The sequence below is a fragment of the Monopterus albus genome, unplaced genomic scaffold (genome assembly GCF_001952655.1).
Source record: "Monopterus albus unplaced genomic scaffold, M_albus_1.0 scaffold10.1, whole genome shotgun sequence".
NCBI lineage: Eukaryota > Metazoa > Chordata > Actinopteri > Synbranchiformes > Synbranchidae > Monopterus > Monopterus albus.
This window is the reverse complement of record NW_018127890.1, coordinates 298,890-320,421: the sequence shown is the minus strand read 5'-3', so window position 1 is coordinate 320,421 and position 21,532 is coordinate 298,890. Positions and strand designations below refer to the sequence as shown.

General features: G+C 41.1%; 1 protein-coding gene across 2 annotated transcripts in view; it reads left to right on the top strand.

Moving 5' to 3' along the window:
- Positions 1 to 21,532, top strand: part of fam120b (family with sequence similarity 120 member B) — a 36,656-nt gene that overhangs the window by 2,547 nt on the left and 12,577 nt on the right. The window contains exons 6-15 of one of the 2 annotated variants that reach the window (XR_002274136.1): positions 1 to 95; positions 466 to 736; positions 829 to 1,006; positions 1,125 to 1,226; positions 2,375 to 2,547; positions 4,537 to 4,629; positions 7,367 to 7,573; positions 7,802 to 7,961; positions 11,424 to 11,685; positions 12,102 to 12,188. The exon at positions 1 to 95 is cut by the window's left edge and continues 139 nt beyond it. Coding sequence is in view for 1 of the 2 variants with exons in the window: in XM_020589875.1 (XP_020445531.1) it covers positions 1 to 95; positions 466 to 736; positions 829 to 1,006; positions 1,125 to 1,226; positions 2,375 to 2,547; positions 4,537 to 4,629; positions 7,367 to 7,573; positions 7,802 to 7,961; positions 11,424 to 11,685; positions 12,102 to 12,132 (1,572 nt within the window). In the remaining variant the exon portion in view is untranslated. Of the gene's footprint in view, positions 96 to 465; positions 737 to 828; positions 1,007 to 1,124; positions 1,227 to 2,374; positions 2,548 to 4,536; positions 4,630 to 7,366; positions 7,574 to 7,801; positions 7,962 to 11,423; positions 11,686 to 12,101; positions 12,548 to 21,532 lie in introns of those variants that run through there. The other variant, XM_020589875.1, reaches the window with a different exon arrangement.

The window sequence follows — 21,532 nt, the reverse complement described above, 5'->3', positions numbered from 1 at the left end:
AAACAGCTGCCACTGCTGGCCTGTTTCCTAGGCAATGATGTGGTGTCAGAGGAGCGGATGCAGCACATCAGGAACAACGCCATGGCAACATACAGGTGTCTGGCATTGCATTCTTATCGTCTTCCAAATAAATATGTCATTTGTCTTTGACTGTGTTTAATTTTAAGATCATGAATACTGGGTTCCACTGATGTACAGTATTACCCAAGCCAGATTTTTTCAGGCAAGACAGGGCCTTTGGTTGTCTGAAAATTTGTGATAGCCATTATTAGAAAACATTAACTACTCTCTGATCTGTTTAACTAGTCAAGACGTATTTCATAGTCTAGGACCAGATCAACATGGAAGTACTAAACCAAAACTGTTTACTTTTGTCTGCAGAAAAAAAACACTTATTTAGTGGCTCAACTTAGTTGAAGTTCAGACGAGGACTTTATATGACAACTTTGTTTTATTGTTTCCCAGGAAACACAGTCCTGCACCACACTCTGGTGCTCATCAGGGACGAATGGTGCTAGCTGTATCCCAGCTTGTGAGCTCTTTGTGGTGTAGAGAGGAGGAAGAGGCTGGGTATATTCCTCAGTCTCTAAATCTATCAGCTCCACTCAGAGACTTACTGAAGAGGGGCATCTGCTCCTACTTACTTCCTGGACAGGAAGCACTTCAGCGAGGTGACATCTCTGCACTTCGCTCTCCCTCTGCCTTTGAGAAATATGTTAGCCCACAAATATTAAAGGTATATTGTTTATCACAAACAGTACATGTCTTATATTGAGAGTACCATGTGTCAGACTGACTAAATCTTTTTTGCTGTTTGGTTTTCCCCAGGCATGTAGAGAGAAGCATGTAGCAGCAGAGGGGTTCATGGTTTACAGTGTAGTGTGTGAGGGAGTCATTGAATGTAGCAACACTTTGGAGGATGAGGAGGATGCTGAACTGCTGCCTCAGGCTCTAGCCTTCAAGCCCTGCAGACAAAACATCTACGGGCTGCTGCTCGGCCATGATGGTAGGACACAGTTTGTACTTTTATCTTTGGTTAAAAGACAGGAATATTTTTCAGTTCTTTCCAGAGAGTGGTGTGAAGTCCGTCCAAGCCTAACTTTGACTGTTTTGTGTGTCTTCAGGCAGCCCTGTGGACTATCCAGCAATTAAGGAATGGTTTGTTTACCCCAGAAACCCTCTGAAGGAACCTGACTTGGTCCACCCTGTCCCGATCAGCCTCCCATGTACTCTTCCTGCTACTTTCTTAATATACGTTTCATTATATTCTTAGGTCACAAATTACCATCAGATGTGCAGAGCATTGTGGCACCACAATTTTTAAATGTAACGACTTATTTATCAACACTGACAATGTAAACGTGCACAGCCGCAGCTGTGTTAATTTGAATACACCTCCACTCACGATATGATACCTGTAGGCTATTGCACATGTGGCTTATGAGGCCCCGTCGAAGAAAGTCAGTTTACAGTGATTGAACTGTAATATGTTGAAGAAATCTACCAACATATTTCAGAACTTGAATCATGTAGTCTCCTGCTATTCAAATCATCTTTTTTTCATTCAGTAAATGACGCATGATTTGACCTGAAAGACTGTAAAAGTCCCTCACATTCTCCTCTGGCGAGCGATGGGATCTTTGTAACTCCAAAGAGATCTCAGATGACTAACAGCTGCCACATGCACACACACAGAGCGATGATAAATCAGGCGCTGAGGATATTTGTATATATTTCCAATTTCTCCTCCCTGTGTTTTGTGTACCTGGGAATGCCTTAAAATACATATAGCATGAGACCAAACGTGCAAATTCCTGCAGTGCCGCTTTTCTTCTTTATCTCTGTCACAAAATCCCACTGTGTGACTCCTTAGTAAATATGAACACTTGCGGCTTCACTGTTTAGTGCCAGAAAACGAGCTGCAAAACCTTAGTAAATATCTCCCTTAGGCTTACGTTAGGATAGAATCTTGTTTTAATCCTGTTTAGGCCAGATGATGGAAGGTAAAAAGATGAGGAAATGAGCATTTTTGTCATATTTCGTTTGAATTTTCTTTACTGAGATGATAACTGACTGGTGTTCACAATACTCCAGATGACAAGCAACAAATTGAGTCATGTGGTCTTAATTTTTCTTTCCAATGTTTCCTAGAAATGATGTTTTAAACTAGCAGCTTATAGACTAATGTCTTAACCCTATGATTGCGCCAGTGGCCAAAACATTTACTCTGAGTTGCTCTTGGTGCCTGATGCACCTGCATGAAGTTTCAGGCAGTCACTAGGTAAAAGATATGTCAGAATTTATGGAGCCTTTTTGCATCTAAAACCAAATCCCAAAGTAGTTTCATTTTCTCTAACTCTTTCTGAATTTGTAGGTGACCATCTCAGCCTGGACTTGTTGTGGTTTGGCACTGGTCCTGAAGTTTCTTCTCTACGCCTGACATCCTTCCTTTCAATACTTGACTGCCAGGAATTTTCTGAGTTGTTTGGAGCTGTTGAAGACTCTCTCCTGGTGGTTCTCTGTCTGGTCACTTACTTGGTCCTCCAGGTAGCAATAACCTTTTAGTTTATATTTGATAAATTCACTGGGTAATAACAACACAGCCAGAAGAAAGAAAGCAGAGATGATTAGTGAAATTCAAATCAGTAACAAGACATTTTTTAAACAAAAGACAAATTAATTAAAATTTGGATACACCTTGTATAAGTGTAATACTCCAAATAAAAGGCAGCTACATGCAGTCCAATGATTTAATTATTGGACCTATTTGCTCTCATATCACGAATTGTGTAAATGCATGACAAATGAAAAATATAATTTAGTTTTACTTTAACTAAAATTACATCCGTCCTGCCTGATCTGGATTCATTTTGAGTAATGCAAAGCACATTGAAAGATCATTAATGATGAGTACTTTGACAATGATGACATCTCCGCTGTGATTGATCTGTCTCTTTTGGTTGCCGTTGGTCTGGCTGCATGTTTTGGCACAGCCCTCAGCAAGTTGAACAGTTAAAAAACAGTTGAGTACAGTAGATTTGGTTTGTATTTAGGTACTTCAGCCAAGATAACACCAGTGTGTGGGTAATGAAGCTCCACCTGGTGATCGATGTAAACAGGAAATGAAAGGCTAAATTTATTTGTTGACAGATAAACATACATGAAACCTTTTGACTTGAGATCTACACGTTTAACGTATACACAACTATTATTTGGCTGCTTTGTCTACTTTTGATGTGAAGTTAAACATGGCTAGTTGACAGTCTGTTTTGTTTTATTATTATGACTTAAACATTATCACGAACTAAACCTTTAACACCCCATTGCCCAGATGTTACAGTTCTAAATTGTATTGATATGTCATTTTACAATTTTATCAATATATCTTATCTGCAATTTATAAGTTGAGTGTTTAAGAGTAAGTTTTAGCTTTATGAAATTTTGTCGTGTGTACACAGGCGACTGTGCAAAAGAGAATAAAACTGCCCTCATTGGACCACCCTGAATAATGCAGGATGAATGAATAAATGTGCAGCTTAACTTCAGATCTCTTGTCAACAGCAGGTTTGATAACCACCTGATATGGCAAGAGCCAGTTCTGAATTCACCCTCGTACTTGTTGGTTCTTAAACAGATTGTGAATTTTATCCTTGAAACAGTTGTGCTGTTTGTAGTCTTGTTGTAAATGCCTTGTTGTCAGCTTGAGTTCCTCTGACACCACGATCACTTTTAAAAGCATGTGGAAGAAGCAGAAATGTTTTGTTTTTTTGTGCATTTTACATTGATGTCAACTGATTGAACTTTAACACAACACAGATCACAGGATCAGATCACCTGGATAAATGTGTATGTGTCATTTGACAGAAGATAAAAATGATACTCTAGGTTCATTTATCAGCTCTTTAACAGATGAGATGTAATCAGGTCTTCAGTGCCTCCCTAACAAAGTTTTGTCTTCAAAGAAACTGATCTCAATTAGTCTCAAAAGTTTGCAACATGCTTTTAAAAACCAGTAAAATGTTCTGTCACTGTAATAATGCAATGTGCTATTTTCAGAATTGTATTTGAATGCCAAACCACAAAGATAAAATAGTGGCCAGTGACAAACAAGTTTGAACAAACCAGCTTATTAGGCCTTAGTAAGTTAGACCTTCCTGTACAACTTAATGTTACACAATGCACCTGTTGAAATGAGCTGAACGCTTAAAGACATAAAACTTAACAGGCATCCTTCCAGACAGGGAGACAGACACACGGACGAAGAGCAGCTTGTTAGATGGACCGTTAGACGAGGGGACAGGCTGACAGACAACAGTAGCTGTTGTTGTCTGACCGCTACTGCAGTCACATTCACTCGTCACTCCTCTGTTTAAATAGCTCCAGGGTTTGTTTGTTTTGAACACACATGCCTTGTTTCTGCATTCAACATTGTTTCTTTCTCTGCTAAATTATTGCATAGAGAGCAGACAAAACAAACTGACCCACACACTGATTGAATCGGCTAACCTAACTGTGTGTGTGTGTGTGTGTTTTCAGGTGCAAACTTTGTCTCAAGAGGACGTGGATGCTTACCTGAGTCAGGCTGTGTGTCTGAGACTAAAATCTCTTCAGGAGCTTCGGCAAATCAAGGTCCACTACAAGAAAAAATACACAAACCAATATAATGTCAGGTTCATTGTTTCTGAACTTGTGTGTGATTTTCATCAAAAACAAAAAGTCATACTTTTCTATAAGCACCAGTTTTCAGATTTTCACCCTAAAATGTATGTCTGAATGCACCAGAACATTGTTGTGTTCCCTGCTACAGTGTTCATCACTGCCTAGTGCTGAAATGATTAGTCAGTTAAATTAATGTTTCAAGGCCTCACGTCTTTGGGTTTTTTGTTTAAGAAACCAAGCAATGTGAAGACACCATCCTCTCTTAGCAGAATAGTGGTGGCCATTATTTTCTGTCCTTTGGCTTTTGATTGTGATTAATTAGTTTATCAAAACAATAACTGTTAGCTGGTGTCCTAATCTAGAATGAACTGTCTTTGCAGTTCTTCTGACAAACTCTTCAGTGAACTCTCCAGTGTCACAGTCAGCTGTGCTTTGACATTCCCTGGGAGACCAGCCATGCTGTTTGCCTTGTTGTAGCCCCATTTATTATTACAGCAAAATGACCACACTTGTGTCTAGTAATTTGTGTTTTTACTGCTCAACTGTTTTCTACACAATAATTAGGGCTGGGCATGATATGCTGGCTGGGAGAGGTTCAGATCTGCAGGAGAGTAGTTAACTGAGTGACAAGTGTGTGGATTAAGTACACACACACACACACACACACACACACACACAGTTCTCTGATAAAGGAACATGTTAATAAACAATCTGTTGTATGTTTTAATGAAACAGGAAGACAGACTTTCTGTACTGTCAGGTGTTGAGGGGAGCGAGTTGCTCTTGTGTGTGAGAGTCTGTAGCTTTTTCTAAATTGTGCAAACACACGAACGTGAATATGCAAACAATCAAAGTGGACCATTTGTTTGCCCACATCAGTGTGTGTGTGTGTATGTGCACTATTTCTGTGTTTGTGTGGGCAAACATAGATGGACATTTTGGCTGTTCCTCACACCTTCAAAAGACTTGGATTTTTAGGATTAGAGTTTGAATTAGGTTTAGGTTAGGGAGATGCATTATGTCAGTGAGTGTCCTCACAACTATAGAGAGACAAAAGTATGTGTGTGGACAAGAGTCGCACTGTTTTTGTGTGTGTGTGTTTAAGAGAAAGGGGTTGTGGGTATGTTCTGGGATATGTTGGTTTGGTTGCAACATTCCTCCCCATGGGACTGTGACTAGTGTGTTTGTGTGTGTGTGAGACAGAGAGAGTGTGCTGGCGACAGTCTCCCGTCTGTCCTGGCTGACGTTCACCACATGGAGCTATTTACTCCAAGCACACGCCACCCGACTGGACACACACACACATGTAGACACATGTGTGTCTTTGTCTGTCTCACTTTCTGTGTTCTTATGTTCCTCTACAGTTTAAACTCGATCACTGTCTTTTTGTGTCTCTTCACATTGCTCTGTCTCTTATCTCTTTTTTTGTGTCTGTGTGTTTGTGCGCGCCTTCAGGCTTTTGTGTCTCTCCCCATTGGTTCATTGTTTTCAGAAGGTGAAGTTGTGTTTGACTGGAAGCAGGTGGCAGGCAGGACCGTGTGTGTGCGTACATGTAATCACTGTTATCAGCACTATCTGCCAGAAGACAGGTGAGAGCAGAAAACACACACACGGAGAACATCTGCCTGCCGTTGTTAGTTAGCTGCTCTCCACTTCTTCATCCTCACCAATTGTTTGTTGTCCTCCAGTGTCTTTTTTCCATTTCCCTCCTTTATTCCTGTTATCTTATCAGCAAACTTAACCCCACTTTTTTATCACTGTGCCACTGTTTTGTCCACAAAATAAACACTAGTATTTCACATTTAGATAAAGAACATATTTCACCTTTACTTTTCTCCACCTTTTTTTTAACTTTTCTGTCATCATTAGTCAAAATTGTATAGCCTGTAATTTCAGAATAAATTGCAAATGCTACATAATGTGCGATTTTATTTCAAGTCGGTGTGGAAGGTTGCTGCATGACTTTTCACTGTCATATACAGGCATCCCAACAGCCAGTTTTATGTCATAACTATAACTGGACAAATGCAGAGATTGCTCACTGTCATCTTCCAGCAAACAGGGAGAAGCAGAGTCAAATAACAGTGAAGTGGGTGGTCTGACTCTGACAGATAAGGTTGTGCAAACTGGGTGTGGGAAACAAAAAAATGATTTTAGCATCTGTGGGTGGAATTTTAAGGGGTTTGTTTTGGGTTGTGACACCAAGCATACTGAAGAAACAGATGGCTCTGACTGTTTAAATGATGCTGAAGTGCAGGAGGATGTTTGTGGTCTGCAGATTGATGTTGTTTTTGATGACTCAAACACTACTTCAGTGAGCTAGTGCAGCCGATTTAGAGATATTTTGCCAATCTATGTAAGATGACTGATCTAAAGCTACTGTATGTGTTTTAGATTATTTTGTTGATTAGTAAACAGTCAGGTCACTCTTCATGTGTGGTGGAGTGACTGGCTGTGTTGTCTGTTTTTGTAGGGGCCTTAGGATCTGTTCTTTGGTAGGTTAACCTTTGAGTTGAAGGAATTTATTGCCACATGTGGTAAAGTCAAGTGTGAGCTGCTGGCAGCTCAGGATCGAGTCAATACTGCTGCAGAGTCACAGCTGTTTCTTTTGCAGATTTAAAGTACACGTATGGTGATACAACAATGTATGAAGCTTCAAGATAAAGCTGTGCTACCAACCAAATAAATTGTCTTCTTTTGCCTACAGCTGCCTTTCCTCTGCAGTCGTGCAGTGCAACTGGGATCTCTGTATGTTCGAGGACTGAGCCACCTGCTGGGTGCTAACTGTGCCAGTGGCTGCCCACTGCCCAGCGCTGCCCTGATGCCTTGGCACAGCTTCGATGGACGGCTGTTCCACTCAAAGTACCTGCTGGCACATAGCGGCACAGAAAAAACTGTGCTGCTGGACAGCGATGTGAGTGGAGACAGGCAAACAAAAAGGGGAATGTGTTTATGTGTGTGTGAGCTGTGTATGGCAAGATTTTGTGGAGAGAAAAAAGGTGTCTTCTGTTACAGACATTTTATTATTTTTGTTTTCATTTTTACCATGTGTGAACAGCATTTTGAGACGTGTTTGTGTGTGTGTGTGTGTCTATTGTGCATGTGTAATCTGATGTGCGTTTTTATCTGCTTCTCTCTCCAGTTGTCCTGTTTGTCTCTGTTTCTCCACCTGAGAGAAAAACTTACAGAAACATGCAAGGCGAGAGGCAGAGTCCTGCAGTCCAGACCCAGACCCAGACCCAGTGCACTAGAACAGAGCTATAAACCCACACCAGGGCCCAGATATGGAGACGGACACAGAGGTGAGACATCTCACTGACTGTCTTTGTAGATACACACTACCCACACACAACTGCAGACCCCTTCAAAGCATTTTTTCAGTACAAGTGAGCTCTTCTTCCACTCGTGACCAGTGTTGTTTGTGAACAGTTTCAGCTCATTGCAGACTCATCACTAGTCTTGCTTGTCTGCTGTGTGGCACTGAGAGCAAAGTGTTGCTGGTAAAAATGTTTTTATCTGAAACAGCTTAGAGCAAACTTTGGGTAGTTTTGGAAGTACACTTATTTTAGTTAAATGAGAATATGAAAGCCATCTTCATATCTGTTTCTTAAATATAAGGCAACCATCATTATCTTAGCACAAAGACTGGAGACAGGGAGCAGCTCATCTGGCTTTGTCCAGCTGTAACCTTTTTTGTGTCAGCAACATAAGTTTGGCAGATGTGTCTTTGCATTTGCACTTTTCATCCTTTCACATTCATCTTTAATGATGATGAAACACAATATGGATATTCGTGGTTCGTGGTTGTTTTAATTAACAACTTTAGATTTATTGAGATATTGCATGTTTTAAATGTGATTCAGTGCTTTGTATGTGTTCTCCTTCCTCACTCTTACGCAACCTTCACTCTGTCTGTGAATGTTGGTTCTGAGTTGTTTTTGTGTAATACAATTATGCTGCCAAGACTCTTTGGAAAAAGACTTTCTGATCTTGAGACCATTCTGGTTAAGTAACAGTCAGAGAGAGAGAAACAATATTTTGACCTGAATGAAGACCTAGTGGCCTTGTGGTTAAGTTGGATACCGTACAACCACAGTGTCCTCAGTGAAAATCTGTAGCATATCATGACCCCCGTTCTCTTCCTCTGTTTGTAGCTATACTCTAAACAGTGCAATAAAAAGGCAAAAGTGCCAAAAGAAACATTATAAAAGGGATGTTATGATATCTGTATTATTTGTAAGACTCCAGCTTTTTCTTTCTTTAACCACTGTTTAACAAGTATAATCCTATTGAGGTTAGAACCTCTTTTGCAGAGGTGCCCTGGCCAAGATGCAGCATCACAAGTTCCAGACAAAAATAAACGCACATAACACTAAAAGAGACAACAATATATAACATCTACAAAAAGTAAGAACAGAGGTAACTATGAATTGGAATCAGTGCCAAGAAGTGTCACTGTCAAAAGCACAGCAAGGACTGCCAGTGATCTCAGTGACACAAACAAACTGTAGCTCAGATGAAAAACTAATGAAATACTCCTGGAGCCAAATGGAGAAGCAGCATTTTAATCTGACAGTTGATCTGTGGTTGTAGTTCTCTGGTGCCCTTTGCAGAACCACATTACCCAGAGGGCCATGCTGTAACAAGCTCCATGTGTGCTACTGCCTTCACGCATACCATCATGTGCTTGTGCACACACACACACACACACACACACACACACACGCACATGTGCAAGCTTTGGTCCAAGACTTGCTTTGTCAGTGCACTGGTAATAATAGGTTTCTGTTTATAGGCTAGGAGAGCTCTATTTTAAGACACACAACAAGACTAAATGATTACAGACTTCTCTCTTCTGTCTCTTCCCTCTTTCAGATCCCCTTCCCCTGTGTTTCACTCTTCATCCTGGTAGTTTTGTCTTTTCACCCTCTCTCTGTTTCTTGTTCTCATTTATCCCTGTTGTTTTCTTTCTCATTCTTTTAGTGTTTTTCCAATATTTCAGTTTATCAAATATATTCACCCTGTTACACACCTACTAGTTTGATCTGTATAAATGTTAATGTGGCCTGTTTGTGTCATGCTCTCCCTGTCAAGATTCATCTGTAGTTTACAGACTCTGTCGTGCTCAGTGAAGACGACTCAGCAGCAGCTTATGATATTTGATCCCGCAGTTTCTATTCAACTGTGCAACTAATAACCCTTTGTGACTGTTTCTTTTTGTGCCATGTTGGCGCAGAGTCTCTGATTTGCGCCAAACTGTCTGCTTTTTGCCCAAGTCAACCCCTGTGGGTCTCATGAGGATGTTTCTGGTTTTGTAGATGGCAGGCTGTACACTCTTATACCTCAGTGTTTCATTTCTGCCAGACGCAGACACCAATCATTACTACTAAACTGTGGGGATATGAAGAGAGAGTGTATGTATGCGTGAGAGTAGTGGTGGCGCTATGTGGTATCACTGAGGGCCTGGTTTGGTTTTTGTTTGAAATCAGGCCTGATGTTTAGTCTCCTCAGCAAATATCTCCTCCGCCTGCCTGCTCTTGCAATTACACTCCATCAGTGAATCCAGTATGGCTGCTGTCCCACGTCTCTTCAGTTTACTTCTGTCCAAAACAAGCCAAACAGTAAATGAAAACAACCTCAGTCTCAGATTGGCCCATATTTCTTGTGGAGAACATTTTACTCTGGCTGGGAGTAATGATGTAGTGATGTCTGTAATCTCTCTCTAATCTTATTTGTCTCTGTTTTTTGGTTTTACTCTGAATCTCAATCTGAGAAAGTTTTCCAGAAGACAGAACAACCACTGAATAAATCTTTTTAAAGGTTCTGGTGCTTGTGCCCTGACTTGCGTTGCAGATTTCATTTGCTTTTTTTCCTAAGCGTTCACACTGGCAGTGGACTGATGTTTGGAAGGAGGTCTGATTCGGCCTGCCAGGCTACAGTTCCCTTTTTGTTAGGTCTAGTGTTATGTTTGATTATTTATTTTGACCACTTTGTAACTGTTTAAAATCTGCCACACCTGTCAAAGCTGCGTAACAGAAAAATTGGTGATAAGCTGTTCAGAATGTGGGGATATATTTCAATGTTGTAGGGAAGGTTCCGCCTTTTTAGCTAATTAATCGTTTTTATAACAGAGCAGATGTTGCTAGAATGATCTGAAGTGTCATGGAAGGAAAACTTACAAAAATCTGTTTCATGTTTATTTGTTAGATGACAGTTGAAGGTCTGTAAGGATTCAGTTTCATGGAGCTTTATTCTTTCTTGGAATAATTTCAGCCTTTGGACACTGGCGGCGTTTGTCAAGCTTGATGAGTGCTGAGTGCTGTTCTGTGGGTAGCCTTGAAATAACTGTGGACAAACTTTAAAGGCGGGCTGCGTGTGCGTGTATGTGTGTGAGCGAGGGGTAGGTGGGTGGGTTCCAGTTTTTACTAAGATTGTTGAATTCAAAAGCTGGTACTGGAGTACAAACCAAGTCAGACTTAACTTATCACTGACTGGTTCCATCAAAGTCCAGTCCCAGATAGTTTAAAAGAATAAAATAGTAAAGACCAGTGTAACCCTGTAATTCTAATAGGTTGCCAGTGAGCACTGTATACACAGTGTAAGAAACAACATTTAGAAAGAAGTGTTTCTTTGTAGCATTAAAATATTTACAATTAAATAAGCTTTAATCTATAAGTGTATGATAATGGAAATGTCATGCAGACTGATAAAATGAAAATGCAGCATACATTTGCTTCATCCTTAGCTTTGTTTCTCTTCTTTAGGTGGTGGTGAGAGATGGAGGGAGAAAGGAGAGATGACAGCAGGCCCCTGTCATGGAGGGGGATGGAGGGAGAGAGGGGAGATGAGAGGAGACAGAAGTGAATATGAGAACAAAGAGAGACTGTGGGAGAGAGGAGGCCAACATTCTCACCCTCATCCTTATCCGAACGGCCCCAGTGGAGGTCCCCAGAACATGAGCCGACCGCCAAAACCATCCAGAGGTCGATCCTATCATGGCAGAGGGAGGTTCCAGCTCGCTCCCAGGTAAAAACCAGTTGGACTGAAATATTCTTCTTCTGTTGTGTTTCTTTTGTATTATGATGTTTCCACCTTTCCTCTCCTTGTTTCCTCAGCTCACTTCTCCTCTGTTGTCCTCACTGTTACTTGCAATTCTCTCCTCTTTTTGTTTCTTCTCCTCTCCTTTTTCCTCCCTTCTTCTCTGCCCTCCTTGTTTCCTCTCCTCTCTCTTCTACTCTCCTCTTCTTGTTTCCCATCTCTCTCTTCTACTCTTCTCTCCTTTCCTCCTCTTGTTGGGGTGGGTGTGTTGTACATATACATGCTGTGCATATGTCTGTATGTGATTTATTTTCTTCTGTGGTTCTATTGTAATTGAAAAGTCTTATCATTAAAGGTTTGGCTAAAGGTCAAATGCCACCTTGTTTCCTCTCCTGTCCTCTCAGATGGTCTCAGCCTCCTGCACCAGGAACATAACTCGACCCTGATCACAGAGAAGAGGAGCAGAGGATTAGAGGGGATGACTTGAGGAGGTACAAGGTTGGGGAGGACAAGACAAACGACAAGATTTCTCTGAACAAACTGATTAGTGAATTACCCATCAGTAAAGTTATTACATTGTTATTATTATAATAGGTGCAGTTGGTAGAGAAATGGATTAAGAGGAGGCAGAATGAATGGATCATCAATACTTCATCTCTTTTGCTAATTTAAACTGAAATTGTCTTTTTGTGCATTTCAAAAACAAACAAAAAAATCCCATACACTTACCCTTACTGGCCACTTTATTAGGTACACTTGTACAATTGTCTGCACTTCAGTGCAGCACTTACGCCTTCACATGTGTTTTAATGAAGCTCAAAATGTTTCAGTGTTTGGTGAAATTGTCATAAATGTATAAATTCAATTGTATGGTGTTGTACTGGACTGCATTATATTCAGATGTGTCTCTATATTTTTGTCCTCCCCAGCTACATACATACATAAGAGGGTCAGAATATTAGAAACATGTCTGAATATGACCTTGTTCAGTATATCACCACCTTTAACTATGACCTGAATAATAAACATATGATTTAATTTATACATTTATTATAATTTCACCAAAACATTAAACATTTTGAGCTTCATAATCATAGACATTTAGGCAGACATGTTGCATTGAATAGGCTACAGTTGTACAGGTGTACCTAATAAAGTGGCTGGTCATTGTACCTTTTTTGGTCAGTCATCAGTCTCTGTTTTGTCTCAGGACAACTGACCTGTCTTACTTTGACAGAAAATGAACAGTACAGAGGAGAAGTGAGTTATTTCAGACTGCACTGAGAAGTGAATTAACAGCTAATCCTTATCTTTGACAATAAACAGGCAAAAATACTAAAAGCTGTGTGTATCCAGTACCATAATCCTTTTAAAATAATGGGTTTGACTAGAGAAACAGTGATGCTGGAACGGGACATTGGTACTGGTTCTGGTTTATAACCTGATGTCAGGACATGTTGGCGATGTCAAGAACAAAGTGAGGCAACATGAGTTTAAAAATTTTTTTTTTTTACACATGCTGAAGAACCTTAGTTGTCCATAATGGACACTAATGGAGGAAGAGCTTTTTGTAAAGGTCTTGACACTGAACTCTACGATACACTAACCCTGATCCTAGAAGCTTCAAGTTACAGAAGAGTTTTACTTTATAATTTCTGGTTTCATAACTTAACACATAGTTGCGTTCTCTTCATTTTTTGATGCACCTGGCACAAGAGAGGTCATGACAGTTTCCAAAATCCTTTCTTTTTGAACAATCATTCCCGTGTGTACACTGAAAACAGAGCCAGATTTCTACAGTTGACCCATGTGATACGTCACTGCATTGTGGTGAAGCTGACCTAAATTTAGTGTTCATTTCCACTACCTGTGGCAAAAGCTTAAACTGTTTTCACACTGTTGAGTGGGGTGGGGGGGTGGGGTCAAATTGCTATAGCATCTGTGTGTGTGGTTGTTGCGCTGATGAGGAATGTATAGCCTTTACAGTTTGTATGACCATCTTCCTGTGGCTCTCTGAATGTTGTAAAACCCACCAGAGGAAAAGGATGCAGAGAAAGTAGCCTGAGTGCTCTCATTACCTTTTGTGTGTGTGTGTGTGTGTGTGTGTGTGTGTGTTTGCCTTTAACCAGAGAACTGTGGAAGTGATTTACTCAATAAATAGAGAAAATCAGATTGTTAATCCAGTGACAGAGCTGACAGTCATGTCACTTTTTGCTGGTCGTTCAATGAAAGGCTGCTTGAAACTGCTTGTCGTAAAAGAGCTGAGTAATAATAGTACAAAAGCTTTTATATTATTAGAATACTTTATATAGAACATTTAAGTTATAAAAGCTGCAATATAATGCTGTATAACAGTATATAAAGAAATATGTATTTATTCAAACATTTTTATGTGTAGGAAAATGTATTAGCCAGATGTTTTAACGTGACTACATTATAAGCAAACTTCACCTGCAGACGACGAGCAAAATAGATGTTTTTAGACATGAATTCTTATGGAAACACAAGCGTGTGTGTGTTTTGGGGTTAGTAACTGTGGTGAGTGGAGTGGGTGTGGGCGATTATGTGAGGAGAGGGGACAAGGGTGGGCGTGTAACACACATGTCTAAACTTGGGTTCATTTGCCCCTTTGAGATAATAACAATAACAGGAGGAGGGATGTATTTTCTGTGGTGAAGAGGAAACAAGGAATGGAAGGTTAAAAAGAGAGGAAGAGGGGAAAAAGAAAATGGCAAAGGGAAGCGAATGAGTGTAAAAGACCGAGGCCAATAAACACTGAGAAGAGGAAAGCGAGGAAGACAAGGAACAGAGGAAACACACCAGAGGACTGGGTGCTAGAGAAGTGGAAGACTAAGAGAAAAAACAGGATGAGAGTGGAGAAAAGAGGAGGAGGTGAATTTAGAAGAGAGGAAGGGTCCAGAGTTGGTAGTTGCAATCACAGGAAATCTGCTGGCTGCCCGACAGATAAGCTTCCTGCATATGTGTGTGTGTTGGTGTGGTGGAGGTCTGGGTGTGGTCCCTCCAGTAGCAAGGAGACAAAAACTCCCTCTCCGGGCCTTTCTTCTCTGATTGCCTCAGTCTTCTGTCCTCTTCGGTGGCAGTCGCACACTCCCTCCTGTTTTCTATAAACCTTTTTCCCCTCATCACACTAGGCACCCATTTGTTAACCCAGCTGCAGTAGTGGGGTTTGCTTTAAACCCTTGTGGTGCCCAGTGGTGACCACGGCGGGTATCGCCTACACCAATCCCATGGGGACTACAAAACCTCTTCATTAAACTTTATCCCAACCACTATAGCCACTTTGAGGCACAGTTTCATTTTCTGATTTACTTCTGGTCATGGGGTGGCACAGCAGAGCAGTGGTTAGTGCTGTCCCCTCATAGCAAGAAGGTTCTGGGTTTGAGCCCCGGCCGACCCGGGGCCTTTCTGTGCGGAGTCTGCATGTTCTCCCTGTGCCTGCGTGGGTTCTCTCTGGGTATTCTGGCTTCCTCCCACAGTCCAAAGACATGCAGCTTAGGTTGATCGGCAACTTTAAACTGCCCACAGGAGTGTGTGTGTGGTTTCTGTCTCCAAGTGTCAGCCCTGTGATAGACTGGCAACCTGTCCAGGGTGGATCCTGCTTCTCGTCCAATGTGTATGTTTAAATAGTGTATGTATAAAGCTACGTTCACACTAGCTACTGAAGTGACAGATCTGATTTTTTCACAGATTTGTAAACAAATCAAATCATAGCTGAGCCACTTGGATTTGTGATCCTAGATCCTATCTCTGACTCTGTGAGTGCTGACAGAATGGTCAGATCAGATGGTCATTTTAACGTCTCCCTCGTGTCCTCGCCGTCATTCAGTGTCGGTCAACCGTTAAAAATAAACATGGAGGAGAGCGACAACAACGACAGAGGTCAGTGAGACCAGGACATTTCACATTTGTGGGACATTAATGGGAGAAGCTTCTGATCAAGCCAAACTGGAAGGAACATATTGTAATTGATTTTATTGTGATTTGATGGTCACACAAACGATGTTGTTATTCTTGTACACTCATTGCTCATATTTCAGTTAAATCTGCGCATGCATTGCTGTTTTGGAGCTCTGCTGGTGTTCACTCTACTGGACCTGGATACATGTCACAACCATGGCTATGATGCATCAGCACAAAAAGAAATCATAATTGATCATTAAGGCCTTTCATTTGAACATAGTCTAAGCGATCTTCTGACTGCCAACATGCACAGCACTGATACAATGTAGTTTTTGATTATGCAACTCTTTTTTTCCCCCTGCTTTTTAGCCACACCAGATGTGAGGCTCCAGATGTCCATCTGTCACTACTTACTGAAATGTCTCAACAACTATTGGATTGTCCTGACATTTGGTTCACACCTTCATGTTCCCCTCAGGATGAAATATGATATCCTGATTGATTATTTAATTCTTCATCTAACACCATTAGTGGTTCAAAAATGATCACATGCTTGCAAAACTTACTGTCAGCCACAGTTGTACTTTGTGTTTAGTGCTAATGTTGGCATGCTAACACGCTAATTTTACATGGTGAGTATCAGCATGTAAACATTGTTAGCGAGCATGATTATTTAGCTCAGAGAGATGCAACCAAGGCTGCTGTTAGTCTTAAATGATGTGAGATGGATGAGGTGGGTGACACTCCCTTGTTTGTTCAGATTCTGAGCAGTGTAGTTACAGCATTTGGAGAGAAAATGTGAGAGGAGACACCAGTTTATCTCGACCACAAACACCTGTTAATGCATGAGCAAACTGCCAACAAACCAGCTGTTATAGAGGGTAATGATTATTATTATTACATGGTGGGTAACGTGTTCTACTCAGTTAACAAGTACCCTCAGACACAGTGTTGTTATTTAAAAACCTCCTAATTGGTGTTTTTTTCATCTTACACAGAGCCAGCTTCTGGTGCACATAGAGAAAACAGTTTCAAACATATTGCAAATAAATATTTAAGTTTTTTTTTTTTAAACAACACCTTTGTTAATGCAGTGAAGCCTTTTTTCACTAAGTTGATCTGTTGTTGCATTCAGATAAAGAGTGGGAGTGTTTGTTTTCTTGGTTGAGTGTGTGTCTGTATATAAGACAGAATCCTGGTGACACAAAAGGTTGTGTTACTTTGTTGTTGTTTTAGTTGATTTTACAGAGGCACACACCAAAGTGACACAAGCAGCCAAAAATATACTGAGCCTGAGTGACCAAATAAAACCCTTCTGTATTTACAGCAGTCTCTAAATATAAACTGCTTTCTTTAGCTGAGGCCTAAACACAAAGGGAACAACTCCCAGACTGCTCTATGGGTGTGTGCCAGTAACCAGACTCCTGCTAATAGCACGTAGTTAGTGGAAATGGATAAAAAGGTAGAAGGTAAACAAGAAGACAGTAATGGAAACAAGAAGGAGGGAGAAAAGATGAGAGAAGCTGACTTTTAGATTTATAGACCTAAAATGTGTTGGATTTTGCTCTTGTTCAATCTCTCCACTACTGAACCACCAATCAAGCTCATCAGTTTTTCAAGTCTACTGTAATACAGTACTCAGAGTACAGTTAAGAAGAATGTATTTGCTATTCATGTGCTTAAACTCTGCCTTTCACTACTAGATCATCCAGCTCATTTGGCATTAAAAACTCAGTTTAGCATTTCGCATGATTTAGTTTGTCTTTTTATTCTATGTGTGGGAGCTGTTTTATCAGTTCTGATGCTTTATACGTTTTGTGAAGCCCTTTACAATATTAGTTTTTAAAAGTGGTGTAAAAATAAATCTTTACTTGCCTACAGTACCATCAAACATTTGGACATATGTTCCCATCCAGTGCTTTTTCTTTCAGACAACTGTGCTACGTGACATGAAAATATATTTTTAAACCTAACAAACATCTTAATCGGATTCGATAAGTGTTTTGAGAGGCTTCAGATTTGATAAAATGCCATTCAAATACATTCCTGTACTTTCCACTGCTGAGTTATAGAGCATGTAAACATGAAGCTGATCTTGTCTAGTTTACTTGTGAATGCTTTGTGGAAACCGCAGCCGCTGTTCGCTGAACTTTTCTGGAATTTGTTTCCCGAATGATGAGTTAGTTTGGCTGAAACCCCCTCCCCACTCCTCCTCCCCTCGTTATAATTTTGGTTCTACTTCAGAATTAATGCCTAAACCTAGAGCAGAGAGATGTTTTATACAAAAGCCAAAGGTGTGGCCTTGCTCTTCAACACCATGTCAACATTGGTGCTCACAGCCAATATGTTTGATTCCAGTGGTGGGCCGGAGCTTTCTGTCGACTCCCTCCCTCCTCTCCTCCTTTATCTCTTTTCACCTCCATCCATTCCTCCCTCGCTCTTTTGCCTTTCGTGTATCTCTGTCGCTTCCCTCCTCCTCCTCTGCTCTTTCTGGCTCTCCTTGAATGAATGCTCGCTGACTAGTGGAACATATGCTGCTGGTTGTTCAATACCCTCCCTCTGAGCAGGGCGCATCCATGTGTGTGTGTGAATGAGACATAGAGTGTTTGGGTGTGTGTTTGTGTGTCTGTCCTTGTGTGAATGCAAGTGTGTGTGTGTACGTGTGTGTGTTCATTGAAACATATGCCTCCTGTTGCACATCGGCCATCTGTTCCTTGAATAGACTGATGGAGTGCTGCTGTAACCATGGCGACAGGCCTTTCAGTCAAACAACCCCTGGCTCTGTGTTTGTGTGTGTGTGTGTGTGTGTGTGTGTGTGTGTGTTTGTTTATGTTTAGGAACTGACTGGCACAGTGGAGGAATTCCCACATGTTGATGAAATGAGGTTGACCCTCCAAAAAGACCTGCTCCTACGTTATCCCAGTTCGTCTTTGGTCTCCACATTCACACAGTTTTTTTTAATACTGTAGCCAACTGAGGACATTGTCTCCAGGACATAATCTAATCAATAGGCAACAGTGGAAGTACAGCTGGGTGAGAAATTAAATGAAAAACTAACATAAAGTGACCAACTGAGACTTTTTAGTGAACTGTCTCCAGAGCAGCTTCAGTGCTCCTCTGTTGGAGGGAGGAAACATCATTCTTCCAAAACAGATTCCTGCACTGTGTCCAACACACTTTGTCATACTCATTAAGCCATTCAGTAACCTAGAGCCGCAACCATTAGTCAGTTCATTGATAGAAAATTAACCAGCAACTATCCATCCATTCATTATCTATACCTCTTATATTGTGCAGGGTCACGGGGGGCTGGAGCCAGTCCCAGTCGACACTGGGCAAGAGGCGGGGTACGCCCCTGACAGGTCGCCAGTCTATCACAGGACTGACACTTAGTGACAGACAACCACTCACACTAAATTCTTTGGACTGTGGGAGGAAGAAGAAGCTTTATTTATTGTCATTGTAACATTGTGACACGCACAATGAAATTATGTTTGGAGCCGAGGGCCACTGCATGCATACGTGCCGCCATCACAGGCAACGGGGGGGGTTCAGTGTCTTGCCCAAGGACACTTTGACATGTGGACTGCAGGCACCAAGATTCAAACCTTCAACCTTCTGGTTGGGAGACGACTGCTCTACCCCACCGCACCACTGTCACCACCCCGAAGCCGGAGTAGCCAGAGAAAACCCACGCAGGCATGTAGAGAACATGCAAACTCCACACAGAAAGGCAGCAAGGTTTGAAACCGGAACCTTCTTGCTGTGAGGCACTGCACCACTGTGCCAGCGGGCAATTATTTTGAAGCAAAAGTCAACCAACATTTTCTAGTCTCACCTTCTTTAGTGTGCTTTTCTTTGACAGACATGAGAATAAACTGTATATCTTTGGATCTGTTGGTTGGGACAAAAGAGTTTGTAGACACCAACTTCGAGTCTGGAAAGTCCAAATGGGTATTTTTACCAATTATTGACATTCTGTGAATAAAGGCATAAATCAAATAATCAAGAAAATAATCTGCAGATTAATCAGTGCATTTTTTTATATATATAAACTCTTTTAAAGGACAGTGATTTGTTTTTGTTCTTTTCCAAATACTAAAGTATGTGAATGTGTTTGGAAACATTAGTGACAAAGCATAGTCAGGATTTTTACTTTTGTATTGAATTAATATGGTCTAAATTTGGGAGTAATTACATTTTTGTGTGACGTAAGGGCTTCATATCACATTAGCAGTAACCAGAGAGCTCTGATGGATTGAAAAGTGTGCCCGTCAGTCAGCTAACACTAACCTCAGACTGGAGGATGCATTTTGTACAGTTTGTTGCAACCAGGCATCCAGAGATGACATTGTTTCTAGGAAACAGGATGTAATGGGAGGGGCAACTAGCGGTTAGGAGCAGCGTACAGTGTCAGGTTGTTTTGAGTCTTACTAAATCATGAATGTATTATTGAAATGGATTCAGCACCACCACTCATCCATTCAGCCTAATTTCCCTAGTGGCCACTGGCAGTACTGCAATGAAAAATCCTCATGTACCCAATAAGCATTTTCTCCATGGACCACAGTGATAAAAGAGATGCCTGTAAAACTGTTGACAGGACACCTTGAATTATAAACATGGTCAGTTATCATTATTATCGATTTTTTTGTGTAATGTCAATGTGCCGAGCAGGTGCGCGTGGGTGGGAGCAGTGGGGCAAACACTAATGCGCATGTGCAGTGAGGCACATATAATGGAAGCAAACTTGGATGATATATATTTAGTTATTGGGTGAATGTTCCAGGTTAGCAACCAGGTGCCAGGTTTTCTTTAATACATCCATGCACTATACCCTCTAGGTTGAAAAGAAAAGGTAGAGTAGCTTTAAGGTTTGAAGCGAGAGAGGTGTAAGAAAGAACTAAACTGTCGGCTTAAATTTGTGTTCTATTATATTTAGTTTCATCTCAGTTTGAACTGTATATGAGCAAGAAAGGAGTTAGTTGTAAAGGTTTTGTTTGTACAAAAGTTTGTTTTCACATCCATTGTATATGTTTTTGAAACATGCTTTTTACCAGTATAATGTGTACCCCCAACCCCCACACATACACACACGCGCGCGCACACACAAGGACACACTGAAAGAGCAGCAGGACAACAGTGAAGATGAATATTGAGTTTCTACTGTCTCTAACCACTGGTCTATTCATCTGTGGCCTCAGTCAGACTATTGAGCAGCCCCACCCTCACACACACCCTGCTCCACCCAGTGCAGTAGTCTGCTGGCCATATGTCAGCCCATCTCCTCTGAGACACCTCTCCTGGGACCCCCACTTCTTTTGTATGTGTATAACACACACTGTTCTCCAGTGTGTTTGCTATCTCCTTTCACTATCCCCCATTTCTTGCTACTGTTTTGTGTCAGTTAGTGTAAAATGAAGCGTGTTAGTCCAGCTGACCACACAGCATCTGCATAGGTTGCAGTTTTAGTGTTTTTCAACTCTTTCTTTGTGGTGCAGAGAAAAAAACTTTATGCTGTTTCAGAAAGCACTAGATGTGTTTTAGTTTGAAAGCAGTGACTTGTTTGGCTGCAGGGCATCAGTGGCATGAGGGTAAATTCAGAATTTAGATTTCAGCAAGTTGTGATGTCTGAGTGTGTTTGTGTGCATTGGTCTCGATGTTTACACGAAAAATATCTCAAAAGCCCTGCACAGCTTAGAAACATTCTTCCAGTTATCCTGATAATGTTAAGTACAGTAGCTCAGTTTCTAAATGATTTATTCTGTTTCTGATGGCAAAATTGTTCTGATGTTCCATCCATCCATTTTCCTCCGCTTATCCGGGACCGGGTCGCGGGGGCAGCAGTCTAATCAAAGATGCCCAGACTTCCCTCTCTCCAGACACTTCCTCCAGTTCCTTCGGGGGAATGCCG